The sequence below is a fragment of the Heterodontus francisci genome, chromosome 43 (assembly GCF_036365525.1).
Source record: "Heterodontus francisci isolate sHetFra1 chromosome 43, sHetFra1.hap1, whole genome shotgun sequence".
Classification (NCBI taxonomy): domain Eukaryota; kingdom Metazoa; phylum Chordata; class Chondrichthyes; order Heterodontiformes; family Heterodontidae; genus Heterodontus; species Heterodontus francisci.
This window is the reverse complement of record NC_090413.1, coordinates 7,970,576-7,987,905: the sequence shown is the minus strand read 5'-3', so window position 1 is coordinate 7,987,905 and position 17,330 is coordinate 7,970,576. Positions and strand designations below refer to the sequence as shown.

General features: G+C 47.6%; 1 protein-coding gene across 3 annotated transcripts in view; it reads left to right on the top strand.

The window, feature by feature from the left end:
• LOC137355584 (CD209 antigen-like protein C) overlaps positions 1–2,769 on the top strand; it is a 30,752-nt gene extending 27,983 nt beyond the window's left edge. For 2 of the 3 annotated variants that reach the window (XM_068020861.1, XM_068020860.1), the window contains one exon: positions 1,269–2,769. In XM_068020861.1, the coding sequence (XP_067876962.1) occupies positions 1,269–1,398 (130 nt within the window). In that variant the 3' untranslated portion in view covers positions 1,399–2,769. The remainder of the gene's footprint in view (positions 1–1,268) is intronic. The other variant, XM_068020862.1, reaches the window with a different exon arrangement.
• Positions 2,770–17,330: the final 14,561 nt, after the last annotated feature.

The window sequence follows — 17,330 nt, the reverse complement described above, 5'->3', positions numbered from 1 at the left end:
CATTTTACACTATCACCATTATGCTTGTGTCAGCTGTGTAAGAGCAATTCCACTGTCCTGCTGTCTTCCCATAAACCCCTTCAAATGACCCAAAATCTCAAAATGTTGTGATTTCAAAGGGTGATGTCAGTATAATTGACAAAGTTTAATGATGTTGGCAGTTTACGTGTGTCAAATTAATGCTGCAGATGTGGTAAAGAAATATCATGTGATCAATCACACACAACTCTAAGGTGACCCAACTTTGGGACACAACTTCTCTCCTTTCTATTGCATCCCCTATCCTGTCGATGACCCCTTCCACGCCCCCTCCCCCCATCACTTATCCCTTTCCATATGCACTCTCTCTCTCTCCGTCGCCCTTTGCACTCGATCCATATTTCTCCCTCCCTCTCCATCATTCCTCACACTCCACTGGCCATTCCAATTCATTGCCTCCTCCCTCGCCATCATCCCCACCTCTATTGCCCCTCCCTGTCTATTATCACCTCCCGCATTGCCTCCTCAATTTCCCCTTCTCCATTGCCCCCTCCCACTCTCACACCCTCCTCCACCATCGCCTTCCCTCCCCCTCACAGAGTGTGGTGACTATTCCATGTATTGTACCAGTTCTGGGAAAGCATAATGCTGCCCTGGGCAGACTGCCTTTTTCTGTCAGCTGAGTCTGTGGTTGGTCACATGGGACACTCCGCCAAGCTGACAATGTCACAAAGTCTAATGTTTTGCCCCTGAATCAGTGCCAGTCTGTCCCATTCCGGCATGTTCTATGTGGAGGAATAGAACTCACCCTCCGTCCGTCAATTCTTCAGCTTCCACACATCTGGCAAAGCAATATTTCAAATTAAAAATCACTGCTTGATATCTAACAGTGGAGTAGGATTTAAGGAGCAGTTTACAGGAGCATGTTATTGCTGAGATTCTTTGTTATCAGTGCTGCTTATCAGCACATTAATGGAACATTACAGACTCTGTGCCCATTTTCTGATGTGCACAGCTTCCAGCAAACACTGCCAGCAAAACGTGCAATTTTAAAATGAACCCTTTATTCGCAAGAAAAATACAAGTTTACTGAGCGACCATGGATCTGTCAATTCTAACAGGTTTCTCTCAAACAGGTGCTGAATGATCTCTGGTTACATTACTACACTGCAGTTAAACAGCTCCACCTGACTCTCACTGGGACATCATGACCTGGTTAATTGTTGAGTTTCAACTTGAAGTGGGAATTCTTATAAAGAATTTTATTCTCATCATGTTTTTGTGTTTAGGTTTTGGAATCAGGGGGAGCCCAATAATTCCAACAATGAAGACTGTGCAGTGGTGCTCGGTTCTGGAAAGTGGAATGATATGCCGTGTGGTAATCAGCTACACTGGATCTGTGAAAAGTCAGCACAATGATTATTTTCCTGAATGTTACAGTCAGTGCAAAGTAGAAAGTGAAACTATTTTTCAACATTTTGTCCATGTACACTGGGCAATCAGCCCTGAGCTGATATTGGTATGGTGGGTGTGTGGCTGGGGCTCTCCCTCCCACCCTCTCTCTCCTGTCTGCAACTGTCCTAAAGCCGACTCGACACACTTTGTTCTGCCATTTTATATTAGCCAGTAATGTGAAGACCCACAAGGTAGAATATCCCTATTGTCCTGTACCATGGTGAACCATATCCAATTTTTCAGAATGTTGAAAGTTTTTAGTGCAGCTTTGTACTCCTGTGTGTCTTGCTTCCTCATATCCCTCCTGGCCAGGCCCATTGGAAGCTGCTCTGGGAATGTCAAACTTGCAGTGCTGTTTGGAAACCGTGATGTGTGTCCTCTTCCTTTAAGATATGGAATGAGTTTTCAACAGTTCCCATTCCCTTCAGTATTCAGAGGCTGGGATTTTACTGGGCCCCAGGGAGCATGCTGGGAGGCGGGAGGGCATATAATTGGGTCAGATGGCAGGGGGTGGTGTGCCTGTTGCCTTCCTGCCACCCCCAGCATTTTACCAGCTGCGGGGTAGGTGGTGGACCACCCTCCCTCCCTCAGGCCAATTGAGGCCCTTAAGTGGCCATTGTCCACTTAAGGGCCTCTTCCCGCCGCTGCTGATATTTTAGCAGCAGCAGGTGGGAACTTCGCCACGTGGTGAGGCTGCCAGGCACCTTGTGGGCTCATTGGGAGGGCTCTCCTGATCAGGTACCCTGTGGCCCTCAGAGGGCCCTCGTGCTGGCAGGTTCCACCCCACTGAAAGACAATCAATCCCACACTCCCTTCCAACAACCACCCACACCCCACACCCTCACCAGGGCCTGCCTGATTGGCCCCAGCAAGCCTGACCCAACTTACCTTAATTCCGGGGCCTCCTGCATTGTGGCTGTTCCTGCCCTGCTCATTATTATCTGAATGACCATCGCTCCTGGTGGCACTGCTGGGACTGAAAAGCTGGCAGCCATCCGATTGGCCAGGAGCTCTTGGAGGGGAGGGGGGTGCGGGCCCTCCTACCTTAACAGGTGAACTGAAGCCCTGAGCCATCTCCCTCCTGCTCTGCCCTCCACCTCCCAGCTCCATACTCAAATGCCACACCTCATCCTCTGCATCTCACCACCAACCCCTCCATCCCTACCTCACCTGGGAAACCATCTGGTGCCTTGGATACCTAATTAGATTGATGGGTCTGTAACTACAAGATTGTTTTGCAGAACTTTTCTGTATTATAGTCTAGTGATATCTGCTGTCGCTTTTTCGCTTTAATCTTCGATTCAATTTCTTAATAAAGATGGTATGTATTACTGATTTCTCATGGTCTGTTCGTGTGTTATCTGCGGTTTGAGATATTGGGAGGGTACAGTGTGATTTCTGCTATCCCTGACCTCAGAGGGGTGACCTCTGAGGCAGGAGCCTCGTCGACAGCTCACTGAGGCACTGCTGCATAGAGCTCACTGACTCTGCGTACCTCCGGCAGGCTTTGGATGGCCTCCAGGATCGGGCCCTCCACTGCAGCTGTCAATCTGTTAATGGAGGAGGCCATTCGCACAGATGACACAAAACTAGGTGGGAGGGTGAGTTGTGAGGAGGATGCAGAGAGGCTTCAGGGTGATTTGGACAAGTTGAGTGAGTGGTCAAATGCATGGCAGATGCAGTATAATGTGGATAAATGTGAGGTTATCCACTTTGGTAGCAAAAACAGGAAGGCAGATTATTATCTGAACGGCTATCAACTGAGAGAGGGGAATATGCAGCGAGACCTGGGTGTTCTCGTACACCAGTCGCTGAAGGTAGGCATGCAGGTGCAACAGGCGGTAAAAAAAGGCAAATGGTATGTTGGCCTTCATAGCGAGAGGATTCAAGTACAGGAGCAGGGATGTCTTGCTGCAATTATACAGGGCCTTGGTGAGGCCACACCTGGAATATTGTGTGCAATTTTGGTCTCCTTATCTGAGGAAGGATGTTCTTGCTATAGAGGGAGTGCAGCGAAGGTTTACCAGACTGATTCCTGGGATGGCAGGACTGACACATGAGGAGAGATTGAGTCGGTTAGCATTATATTTGCTGGAGTTCAGAAGAGTGAGGGGGGATCTCATAGAAACCTATAAAATTCTAACAGGACTTGACAGGGTAGATGCAAGAAGAATGTTCCCGATGGTGGGGGAGTCCAGAGCCAGGGGTCATAGTCTAAGGACACAGGGTAAACCTTTCAGGACTGAGATGAGGAGAAATTTCTTCACCCAGAGAGTGGTGAGCCTGTGGAATTCGCTACCACAGAAAGCAGTTGAGGCCAAAACATCGTATGTTTTCAAGAAGGAGTTAGATATAGCTCTTGGGTCGAAAGGGATCAAAGGGTATAGGGCGAAAGCGGGAACATGTTACTGAGTTAGATGATCAGTCATGATCATAATGAATGGCGGAGCAGGCTCGAAGGGCCGAATGGCCTACTCCTGCTCCTATTTTCTATGTTTCTATGACTGTGTTACTCATGGTCTGGATGGAGATCTGCAAATTCCGAGCCAGAGCACACAATGTCTCCGGTAACTCCGCCAGATCTCCACGCACCTCACACTGCACCTGCAGCATCTCTCGCTGAACGGAGATCCTCAGAGGCTCATCATTAGCATGGGGCTCAGCACCGGTCTGGTCTCCCACAGTCCTCCCAGTGTCACAGGCATCGGCCAATACTGCCTCTGGCAGCTGCTCCGGCACTCGTGTGGTGCTGGCACCAGGTTGTGAGCACGAATCCGAAAATGCAACCAGCCCAATCGAGGTGACTGTCTCTGAGCTGGTGCTCGGTGCAGAGCGAGGATGTGACACTGCACCCTCTGAGGTCCCCTCCTCCTCCTCAGAGGTGGATGGATGATACCCGGAGACGCTGCCTGGCCACTGCTGTGTTTCACCTGCAGGGGGAAACAATGATCAGGTGTGAGTGACACTCCGGACTGAAGGACTTGTCATTGGCTGCATTGTGGCCACAGGTGTGTGAGTTTGAACTCGCGAGTAACCTTCATTGTTTGAGCCACTACCCCGGCCCCCACCCCGATCACACTCCGGGGAACTCACCCCCCTGGCCAGGTGCACCGACCTCACCATCGGCTACTGACCATCCTCCGTCCTCCCCTGCAAGCAGCAATGCCTCCTCCTCCACACTGGTGAGAACTGTGAGGTTGGCGACACCACCACTGGTCCGGGTTCTCTCTCGGGCATTCTGTGCCCTCTTCACCTGTGACTTGAAGGAGCACCAACTCATCCCTTGTGCTGAATGTTGCATCTGTAACCAATGACATTGAAGTGTACGGTTGATACATTTCTGGACCATTGTGCTTATCAGATGTGTCCAGCACCCGGCTGGTGACAGGGCTGCAGTCAATCACTCCTGGTGGATGGCTTTGACTTTGTAGCATCAACACCCAGTGAACCTCCCGTATTAGTTCAAAGCTGTGATGACTGCGACATGATCTTTACCCGGGCAGAGTGCAGAAGGTCATTGACCAGCTTGTGGCACTGGAGCCAGTTCTCCTCACAACCCTACAGTTGCTGACCTTCTCCGCAACCTCCAACCATGTCTTCTCGGTGACCTGGGGAGGCCTCCTCCTTCTGTCTGCTGGGAAGAGGACATCCCACCTTGCCTCAGCCACCACAAGGAGGACATGCAGGGAGTCATCTGAGAACCTTGGAGCCATGCAGTTGTCTCTTTCTGCCATTGCTGCAAGCGGGTTCTGGTCCTCCAAGGTCTCTGGTAGATTTATGGTGATTGAATGGGTCGTCCCGTTAATTGCAATGATACTCCTTTCTCTCTCAGCCAGGAATATTCCTTATGCTCAGCTCCAGTTCCTCCCACCCTCCTCCTTGATGTAAGTAGCCCTCTCAGAGCCACTGAGGGTGCTGAAAGCCCTTCTAAACGGCTTTTGGCACCTCCTTCCGGGTCTAGCCCCTCCCCGGCTGTGCTCACCCTCCCACCTCAACGCGCTCTTTTCAACCATTAATCCGCCACTGAGACCCTAATTGGACACTTAGCACTCGATCAGAGTGGCAGCTGTGTGCGGAGTGGGAGCGTCTTCAGCATCTGCTTCCATCTCCCGGACCACGGACCCACGGGAGAGGTAAAATTCTGGCCCTAGTTTCTCTTTTTTTTGGACAGAGGTGTTACATTGACAACACTCCAGTCCTCTGGCACATTTTCCATATCCAAGAATGTTATAGAGTCATAGAGTTATACAACACAGAAACCCTTCGGCCCATCGTGTCTGTGCTGGCCATACAGCACCCAACTATTCTAATCCCATATTCCTGCATTTGGCCCGTAGCCCTGTATGTTATGGCATTTTAAGTGGTCATCTAAATACTTCTTAAATGTTGTGAGGGTTCCTGCCTCCACCACCTCTTCAGGCAGTGTGTTCCAGATTCCAACCACCCTCTGGGTGAAAAAATGTTTCCGCAAATCTCCCCTAAATCTATGCCCCCTGGTTCTTGACCCCTCCGCTAAGGGATAAAGTTTCCTCCTATCTAACCTATCAATGCCCCTCATACTTTTGTACACCTCAATCACGTCCCCCCTCAGCCTTCTCTGCTCTAAGGAAAACAACCCTAGCCTTTTCAGTCTCTCTTCATAGCTGAAATGCTCCAGCCCAGACAACATCCTGGTGAATTAAAAGCAAAATACTGCAGATGCTGGAAATCTGAAATAAAAACAAGAAATGCTGGAACCACTCAGCAGGTCTGGCAGCATCTGTGGAAAGCGAAGCAGAGTTAACGTTTCGGGTCAGCAACGTTTTCGGGTTCCGAAGAAGGGTCGCTGACCCGAAATGTTAACTCTGCTTTTCTTTCCACAGATGCTGCCAGACCTGCTGAGTGGTTCCAGCATTTCTTGTTTTTAACATCCTGGTGAATCTCCTCTGCGCCCTCTCCAGTGAAATCACATCCTTCCTATAGTGTGGTGACCAGAACTGTACACAGTACTCCAGCTGTGGCCTAACTAGCATTTTATACAGCTCCATCATAACCTCCCTGCTCTTATATTCAATGCCTCGGCTAATAAAGGCAAGTATCCCATATGCCTTCCTAACCACCTTATCTACCTGTGCTGCTGCCTTCAGTGATCTATGGACAAGTGCACCAAGGTCCCTCTGACCTTCTGTACTTCCTAGGGTCCTACAATCCATTGTGCATTCCCTTGCCTTGTTAGTCCTCCCAAAATGCATGACTTCACACTTTTCAGGATTAAATTCCATTTGCCACTGCCCATCTTACCAGCTCCTCTATATCTCCCTGTAATCTAAGGCTTTCCTCCCCACTATTTACATCACCACCAATTTTCGTGTCATCTGTGAACTTACTGATCATACCCCCTATATTCACGTCTAAGTCATTAATGTACACTACAAACAGCAAGGGTCCCAGCACCGATCCCTGTGGTACACCACTGGTCACAGGCTTCCAATCGCAAAACAGCCCTCGACCATCACCCTCTGTCTCCTGCCACTGAGCCAATTTTGGATCCAATTTACCAAATTGCCCTGGATCCCATGGGCTCTTACCTTCTTAACCAATCTCCCACGGGGCGGCGCAGTGGTTAGTACCGCAGCCTCACAGCTCCAGCGACCCGGGTTCAGCTCTGGGTACTTAGAATATTGCGTGCAATTCTGGTTGCCACACTACCAGAAGGACGTGGAGGGTTTGGAGAGGGTACAGAGGAGGTTTACCAGGATGTTGCCTGGTCTGGAGGGCATTAGCTATGAGGAGAGGTTGGAAAAACACGGATTGTTTTCACTGGAACGACGGAGGTGGAGGGGCGACATGATAGAGGTTTACAAAGTTATGAGCGGCATGGACAGAGTGGATAGTCAGAAGCTTTTTCCCAGGGTGGAAGAGTCAGTTACTAGGGGACATAGGTTTAAGGTGTGAGGGGCAAAGTTTAGAGGGGATGTGCGAGGCAAGTTCTTTACACAGAGGGTGGTGATGCCTGGAACTTGCTGCCAGGGGAGGTGGTGGAAGCAGATACGATAGCGACGTTTAAGAGACATCTTGACAAATACATGAATAGGATGGGAATAGAGGGATACGGACCCCGGAAGTGCAGAAGGTGTTAGTTTAGGCAGGCATCAAGATCGGTGCAGGCTTGGAGGGCCGAATGGCCTGTTCCTGTGCTGTACTGTTCTTTGTTCTTTGTTCTTTGTTTGTACTGCCTGTGCGGAGTTTACAAGTTCTCCCTGTGACCACGTGTGTTTCCGCCGGGTGCTCCGGTTTCCTCCCACAGCCAAAGACTTGCAGGTTGATAGATAAATTGGCCATTGTAAATTGCCCCTAGTGTGGGTAGGTGGTAGGAGAATGGTGGGGATGTGGTAGGGAATATGGGATCAATGTAGGGTTAGTATAAATGGGTGGTTGTTGGTCGGCACAGACTCAGTGGGCCGAAGGGCCTGTTTCAGTGCTGTATCTCTAAATAAACAATAAATAAATAAAGCCTTAATGAAATCCAAGTATACTACATCTACGGCTTTACCCTCATCTACACATCTAGTCACCTCCTCGAAAAATTCAATCAAGTTAGTTAGACACGATCTCCCCCTAACAAAGCCATGCTGATTAATCCCTGCCTCGCCAAGTGGAGATTAATCCTGTCCCTCAGAATTTTTTCCAATAGTTTCCCAACCACTGATGTTAGACTCACCGGCCTGTAATTACCTGGTCTCCCTGCTACCCTTCTTGAATAATGATACCACATTCGCTGTCCTCCAGTCCTCTGGCACCTCTCCTGTGGCCAGAGAGGATTTGAAAATTTGTGTCAGAACCCCTGCTATCTCCTCCCTTGCCTCACATAACAGCCTGGGATACATCTCATCTGGGCCTGAGGATTTATCCACTTTTAAGCCCACTAAAACAGCTAATATTTCCTCCCTTTCAATGCTTATATGTTCAAGTATATCACAATCCCCCTCCCTGATCTCGACACCTACATTGTCCTTCTCCATAGTGAACACAGATGAAAAGTAATCATTTAAAACCTCACCTATGTCCTCCAGCTCCACACAAAGATTGCCACGTTGGTCCCTAATGGGTCCTAGTCTTTCCCTGGTTATCCTCTTACCCTTAATATACTTATAAAATGCCTTGGGATTTTCCTTTATCTTGCCCGCCAGTGTTTTTTCATGCCCCCTCTTCACTCTCCTAATTACTTTTTTAAGTGCCACCCTACACTTTCTATACTCCTCTCGTGCCGCCGCTGTTTTCAGTGCTTGGGATCTGCCATAAGCCTCCTTTTTTTTCCTGATCCAATGTTCTATATCCCTTGACATCCAGGGTTCCCTGGACCTGTTAGTCCTAACCTTCACCTGAATGGGTACATGTTGGCTCTGGACTCTCACTATTTCCTCTTTGAATGACTCACACTGATATGATGTAGACTTTCCTAAGATTCTAGTCAAAGCCTCTGCTAATTCCTCTCTGACTCCTCAGTATCCTAAGATACAAACCATCAACGTCTGAAGCCTTTTCCACTTTGAGTTCTACCAACTTTTCCGTATTCCTTCCTTATTTATATTTATCCAATCTATTCCTCCTGTACCTTTCAATCCCATTATCCGTGGAATTGAAACAAAGTCCTCCTTTAATAGCTCCACCATTCCTTAAGATGACTTTGTTTCATTTATGTACCTTTTCTTTGACTTGTTTTACCTTTTCTGTTTTAATGAAATCCTTTACCTTGCGCACTTCCGAATTTCTTGCTTCATCTGCATATTTCCTATATTTGGCTTGATCTCCTTCAGTGTTACTGGCTCTGGATTTCTCATCTGCCTCTTTTTAAGCCTTGTTTTATTTCTAATATCTGTGCTTATCCAAGAAATCCCAGGAGGTCAAGACGATCGATGCATGTTTCATGTCAATTAAAACTCATTGAAAAACGAAGTTAAGCGATCGTTCTGCTACAATACTTCCCTCATCTGAGGATGAACTGATCAAAATTAAGAACACAGGAATGAGACTGGGTCATTTTATTCCGCCATTCATTTAGATTGTGGCTAATTTATATCTCAATGCCATTTGCCCACCTTAACTCCGTATCACTTGATCCCATTCACCAACAAAAATCTACCAATCTCAGTCTTGAAAACTCCGGTAGTCCCATCATCCACAGCCTTTTGGGGGAAAATGATTCCTGATTTCCCTCCTATAATGGCCTAGCTCTATGTTTAACAGCATGTTCCCTCGTTCTTGATACATCCACCAGAGGAAATAGTTTCTTCGTATCTACCCTATTCAATTCTTTTAACTGTTATGACCCGGTGAGCAATGTGTCTAGGGGGGTCTCTTGCTGTCTTTACCAGGTCTTATTGTAACAGGGTTTAGTTTTAAACACACTGGGCTGAATTTTATTGGGGTGCTGCGCTCTGCGGCGTCGCACTTTCAAATCGGCGGCACGCCCGCATTTACCAGCCGCTGCCGAGCCCCCGCGAGATAAATCGGGGGGGCTCATTTCCATAGAGGCTGCGTGCCGCCCCCACCCCCACCCCCCCCCCCCACCCCCCCCCATATTACGTGGGGAGAGGCGGGACATTCGGCGCAGTGAGAGAGTTTTTGACAGTTATGCTGCAGGTGCTGGGACCCTATTTTAATCGCCCCAGAACCTGCTTCCTGCCAGTTGTCCAAGAAATACTTACCTGACTGCTGAAGAGTGGGGCTGTTGTCAATCTGGCAGCAAAACAGAAAGTGCTGCAGAAATCCAGCAGGTCAGGCAGCATCTGTGGAGACAGAAGCAGAGTTAACTTGTCCAAGTTCACAGACCTGAAAGTTAATTCTGCTTCTCTCTCCACAGATGCTGCCTGACCTGCTGAGTGACCCCAACACTTTCCACTTTGCTGCCGCATACTTACCCTGCTGTGTCCTGTGAAGTTGCGATCCTCTTCTCCCACTCAAGTGTAACATTCCTTCTTGTAGGCGTGCCGCACCTGGGTGAATAATTGTATATTTGCATGTTCCAGGATGTGAGACTTAAATAGACCATAAAAGGTATTACAGAGGTTTACAGAGAACATACTGACACAAATGGGAATGCACGGGTGTCACAGCAATGTAAATATGTCTTTCACTAAATGTTCCTCACCAACATGTGTGTCCTTTTCTCTGTGTGAATGATGTGTGCCAGCATGGAGCGCCAATGTCACATCGCTTTGCACCGTTGGCCTTTCAGGAGAGCCAACGTATGCAATAACATCATCAACATGCCACCATTACTCATGAGCGCCTCCACAGATTCAGTGACATGGACATTGGCTCAGTCAGCTGCTGCCTCTAATGGTTTACAGAGGGATGCTGCAGATGGGGACTGGTGCACAGCAGGTGAGCGAGGGTGATGTGCGGCTTGCAGAGCTCATGTCGGTTCCTATGGAGCAGACAGCTTTTGTCTGATAAGCCACTTCCGTACATCACTAGCTCACTGCTAGCCCTGCGTGCAGAGCCTGGGTGCCATCTGCCCTCCCATACGTCTTTCATGCTGTAGGTCCTCAGCATCCTCATAGTCCGAGGAGGAATCCTGTTGACATCTCTCCTCATCATGCCAGGCCTGACCCCTATTGGTTGCGTAGTTGTGCAGAGCAGCAAAGAAATGAGCTGGCCTTTTCGGCCCGTAGTACAGGGCATCACCCTATCCATCCAGGCATTGGAGACGCTCTTTCAGCATGCTGATCTCCTGCTCAATGGTGCCTCATGTAGCTGAGTGGCTGGCGTTGTATCTCTCCTCTGCAGCAATGATGAGGTCTCTCACTTGTGTCGGGAGCCATGTCTGCAAAGGATAGCCCTTATCTCCAAGAAGCCACCCCTCCAAATGAGCCAGTTCAGTGAACAGTGGTGGCAGCTGGGACTGGCCTAAGACCCAGGTGTCATGGCAGCTGCCTGAGAAGCAATCACACATTTACAACAAGCATCTGCGGTGATCACAAACCAGCTTCACCTAGATTGAGAGGGCTCCTTTAATGGTGATGTCTGTAGGTGGGAGCCTGGCGGGAGGCCTGATGGCCACATGAGTGCAGTCTATGAACATAACAACCTATGGTTCTCTGGCAATGGTGCCAGAACAATGACCCTCTGAGCCTGGCTGTGAGAGTCCATCCTGAAGCAGACATCCTGACTGGCCCTCCGGTGCAGGGCATTGGTGACCTCCCTGATGCAGTGGTGCACTGCTGACTGTGTGACCTCACAAAGGTCTCTGGTAGGCCCCTAAAAAGCTGCAGAGGCGTCAGGTTTGAGAACCGCTGCCACTATGAGGAACAAAGGCATGGGATGTTCACCGGAGCCCATGAGCTGCAGGTTATCCTTGAGCAGGGCACAGAGACGTGTCACCACCCTCTCCACATGCGCAATCGCCTCTAACACTGGTGTTCTGACATCCGACGGCATGTCATGTGGGGCCTGTAGATTCACAGCAAACGTAATGGCGACCTCCCCATGGGGGCTGCTGCTCACGACCGGGGGCCTCTACGTGGATCACACCTGCCTGTTGATTTTACCTCTGGCGCATACGGATCCTCACGTGCAGAAGATCACACAATGTAGGATGAGCCACACCTATTTCCATGTGATAAATAAAGTTGAACCCTTCATGTATTCGAAGGTTCCAAACAGAGCAGGGATTGGTGTTGACGAGTACATCAGCCGCTTTCATGGATCAACTATGTGGCATGCCATGGCATTGCCCATCTTGGCCAACACTCAGAGTGGCACAACATGACCACATTAAGATCCTACCAGCTAAATCGATTGCCCCCATCATCCACATCACCTTAATGCTCCTGCCCTTTCTGGCACCCTTCCCACACACAGGGTGTGCAGTGTGCCATTGCCCCCTCACAAACACAGAGCATACACTGTTAACGGAGGGATGGTACAGGGTACCTCCCTTCATGCCAGCACAGCTTTCCCTCCAGTAATCCCAGACCCCCTCTCTTTAAGAATGCAAAGTCAGACCCCTGAATATCCCCTCCCTTCCATAATGCAGAGTGAAACTCCTGAATAACAGAACTTACCTTCGCTGGCGACAACTTCTGCCTCTGAGAACCCGCCGGCTTTTCAATTCGTGAACGGGACAGCACATGACAGCCGCCCGTTCAGCGAAAAATCCGGAAGTGTCAGTGGAGAGGCAGTGGTCTGCATAATCAGCAAAGGTAAGTACTCTTTATCATTGGCTAATTGTGGTGCCGCCACCATGCGGCAGGGGGGACACACCGAAGTCCCATCGCCACCAGTAATATGCGGCGGGCCTTTCTCAACGTCGCGGGTCTCTCTCCATAGCATTTTACCAGCCCACGTGCCACGATCCGCAGCATCAAATGGTTAGTAAAATTCAGCCCACTGTGTTTTGACCTCCCCTTTTTTGTGAATCCTTGTTCACAGTTTCCAATTATAACTGAGCACAAACGGGCTTTCTCTGGTTTAAAGCTGAAAGACGAAATTTATTGAACCTTAAACTTAAACTCTCATACGGTTCACGCCTATGGATATATGACATGCTCACACTAGCATGCACACGTAATATAAACATACAGATAGGAACAGAAAAGAACAGAAGAAAAGATAAGTAGAACAGTTTGAGGCAATATCTTGTTCCTGTTCCTCGAGCTCACTGTAGTCCTTGATTGAAGGTATGGTCTTGCATTGCATTGGGGCCCAGTATTAGTCTTAAACCTTTTTCACGTAGGAAATCTTTCTCTCTTTTAGTTTCATGTGTTTTCACAAGGTTCAGTTCCATGGGAAGAGATGAAGGCAGACAGGAGAGGCTGTAATTCTTGCTTCAGTTCCAGGAGAAATCTTTACTCCATCAGCACACGGCTTTGTCTCCCTGGCAATTCCTTTGTTGGGAGTTCAAAAACTCTGCAACAGCCAGTCAGTCATGTGACCAAAACTGGTCTGACCACTTCTGTGTATTGGAGGAACAGGGACTGGCTCCCTTTGTTTCCACATTGTCTGGTACTATGCAAATGTCCTTCCAGTCAGAGATTGCAATTTTCAAAGTTTTAACGTTCATGTGACGAAATAATGTGTGCCTCAGTCTTGGCTGGTGGGGTTTGCCTGACATAACATTTCAAACAACTCAGTCTGATCACCCCTCAGATCTTCTAAACACAAGCGAATACAGGTCAAGTCTATGGAAGCTCAGCGCTTCCTCCAAGGCAACTATATCCTTCCTCAGGTGCAATGCCCAGGACTAAATGTAATATCCAGATGGGGTCTGACCAAGTTTCCATACAACTGCAGCATGAACTCATCCCTTTTGTCATCCAGCCCCCTGAGATAGCTTTTTTTTTATTGCTACCTTTACCTGGCTACCAGCTTTTAATGATTTGTGTACTTGGCCCCTCAAATCTCTTTGCTCCCCTATAGTTCCTAGTTTCTCATCATTTGGAAAACATTATAATTTATCTTTTTTAGATCCAAAATGGATGACCTCACACTTGTCCACATTCAACTCCATCTGCTCACTTACTTAATCAATCAATGCCCCTTTACCATTTACTGCTTCCAAATGAACTGTTTACTGCCCTCCCAATTTGGTGCCGCATAAAAGCATGAATATACAACTCTATTCCTTGAGCCAACTCATTCATAAATATGGTGGAAATTGAGCCCCAGACCAGATTATTGTGAAACTCCACTTGTCACATCCTGCCAATCTGAGTATATACATTATATCCCCAATCTCTGCTTCCTTCTTCCCACCCAATTTCCAACCCACCTCAAAAGGCTACCCCCAATTCCATGCGCTCTCATTTTTGCCAATAATCTTTTGTGTTCCCTCTGGAAATCCAGATAGCTAACATCCATGTACATCCCTTTGTCCATCTTACTGCAGACCTCCTCAAAAAATTCAGATTAGTCAGCCATGACTTGCCTTATATTAATTGGCTGGCTCGCTCAAACAACCGGCAAAGGCAAAATGAGCCAAATGCCCTGCTCCTGTGTTTTCTGATTCTATGATTCAATACAATATGTTTCTCCCCCTTGAATTATTTCAATTTCCCTTCTATCACTGCTTTTTTATCCTCTTTCTTTACTGTGAAAACAAACTATTTATGAAATAAATCTGTCATTACCTTGTTATCTGGTACTGTATAAATTGCATGTGTCTTTAACAGGACCACATCTCATTTAGTCACTCTTATTCCTAATATATTTATAAAATGTTTTACTATCAGTCTTTATGATACTTTCATTTTATATATATATATATATATTCTCTTTTTGCAGCTTAATATTTTCCTTGCGTCCCTCTGTTGTTTTCTCGATTTCTCCCAGTCCTCCAGATTAACACTTGCATTTATGTAAGTGACTTCAATTAGCACTAGACAGCATCTTACTTCACGGGCAGGATTTTCGCCCCCATATGGGAGCGAGTCTAGAGGCCACCGCCGGCTGACATGCCATTTTTCTGGCATCATCCTGCCCCCGGGCCATTGTACCAGAGGCCGAATCGGTGAAGTTAAGGGGAGTTAATGGCCATTTGAGGCCGATTATCAGATTGCAATTGGCATTTTCAGTCGGCCTCCCAGCCCCCCGAGGTTTCTGGAAATAGGCCAGCTTCCTGGAGGCAGCCTATCAGCAGCAGACCTGGCAGGCTGGTGTTCCAGGTAGGCTTTGAGGCCCTCCCTGTCTACTTGGTTACAGCTATGACCACAGGTTGCCCTATAGAGGGGGTTCCCTCCCCCACCTCACACTTCAACAATGATGGCCGGGCTGTGGAGACCATTTTTAAAATTTAGAACTTTTAAAAGTTTCAGAGAGGGTATCTCAAGGTAGAGACACCCTCTCTCGTTCTCTTACCTTCACTGGCAGGCCATTGGATGGCCTCCTATTGGCCATCCAGCTTCAAGAGCATGCCTGCCAACATTAATTGGATGGCGAGCCCACCCTCTGGCCACTAATCGGCCAATTCGAGGAAAATCACTGCCAGGTGACTGTTTCCCCACACAGTGTGGGGTCATAAACCCCATTTGACCCCAAGGTCGGAGTCCCAACCTGTAGTGTTTGACTATAATAAAAACAGAAAGTGCTTGAAATACTCATCAGGTCTGGCAGCATCTGTGGAGAGAGAAGCAGAGTTAACATTTCAGGTCTGTGACCTTTCATCAGAACTGGCAAAGGTTAGAAAAGAATAAGGTTTTAAGCAAATGAAGAGCGTGGTGGGCGGTGGAGATGGTGGGGAAGAGAACTTTTGAACAAGTAAATTGCTGCTTCGCCAGGAAGGAATGGTTGGGGCCTGGGATAGTGAGGAGAGAGGAGGTAAAAGGGCAGGTATTACACCTCCTGTGATTGCATGGGAAGGTGACGTGGGAAAGGGATTAGGTTTTGGGGGTGATGGAGGACAACTGACAGGGGAGGGGAAGGGAAGATGTGCTTGGTGGTGACTTCACGCTGGAGGTGGCGGAAATGGCGGAGGGTGATCCTTTGGATGTGGAGGCTGGTGGGGTGGAAAGTGAGGACAAGGGGAACCCTGTTGCAGTTCTAGGAGGGAGGGGAAGGTTTGAGGGCAGAAGTGTGGGAAATGGGTCGGACACGGTTGAGGGCCCTGTCAACCACAGTTGCTGCCTGGCCTACTGAGTATTTCCAGCACTTTCTGTTTTTATTTCAGATTTACAGCATCTGCAGTATTTTGCTTTTATTGTAGTGTTTGACTGATCAGATTTGATTGCTTGAGCTTCCAGGTGGAGCTGCTGAGCAAGAGTGGAATTGTGGGAGTTTCCTGGATGCTTCCGGGAGTCATTTTGAATCGGTCTCACTGAACACAGGCTGTCAAGACATGTGCCGAAATCTGTAAGCCCTTTTGTTATTGCTAATGTGCTTTAAATAAACCAATTGGTTATTTAACACAAGTATATCTGCATTGCTCGGAGTTACATTGATATTGAAATTAAACCCAATAACCCAGTGTAAACATATCACAGCCCAAAAGGCAAAATCCTGCCCCACATGTTGGCCATGGCTGCTTAATTGTACAAGTGGCAGTTTTGCTTTCTTAGGGTATGTATTTGTCTTCTATTATATTAAATATGTGTTTGAAAACCTCCCACTGCTTTTCTGTTCGGAGCTCATCCCGGTTTAACATGCTTAATTTACATGTTATTCCTTTTAAGTCAGCCTTACTTAAGTTTAGAACCTTGGTTAGTGCGTAATCTTTCTCCTTCTCAAATGTAATGTCAAATTCTATCATATTTTCATCACTGTTAGAATAGATTGGTGCTTGATGGCCAGCACAGACATGATGGGCCGAAGGGTCTGTCTCTGTGCTGTATAACTCTATGACTCCATGACTGTACACAAGATGCTCCCTTACTGTCAGATTATTAGGTATTTGTGGCTCATTACTACTCTAATATTTCCTGTCAGTTCTAAAACATATTATTGTTTCAGAAAACTGTCCTGGAAACACTCTAGAAATGTATTGCCTTTACGACTCGAGCTATTTTGATTCTCCCAGGCTTTGTGAAAATTCAGATCTCCCATTGCTTATCTGATCTCTGTATTTAGGCAGAATGCTACTGCATCACTGCAATCAGAAGGTCTGTAGATAACTGCCACCAGAGTCTTGTATCCTCTGCTGTTTTTTAATTCTACTCAATTTCAGCTGCGTGCTCATCCTTATTCAGCAGTTATGTCGTTGATGAAGATCTGAAATGAGCTAAACGGTTCATGAAACTTCCCGTTGGAAGAGTTTGTAAGAGTGACAGCTGTATATGCTTGGATGAAAATGGTCAAATATTATTTTTAAGCTTTGAAGTCTTTTCTCATTTGTTACTGAGTGACCTCAACAATAAAACTAATGCACGCAGATTCATATCGAGGGATCGCAGAGTGGGAGCAAAGCCCTTCTGCCCAACCTT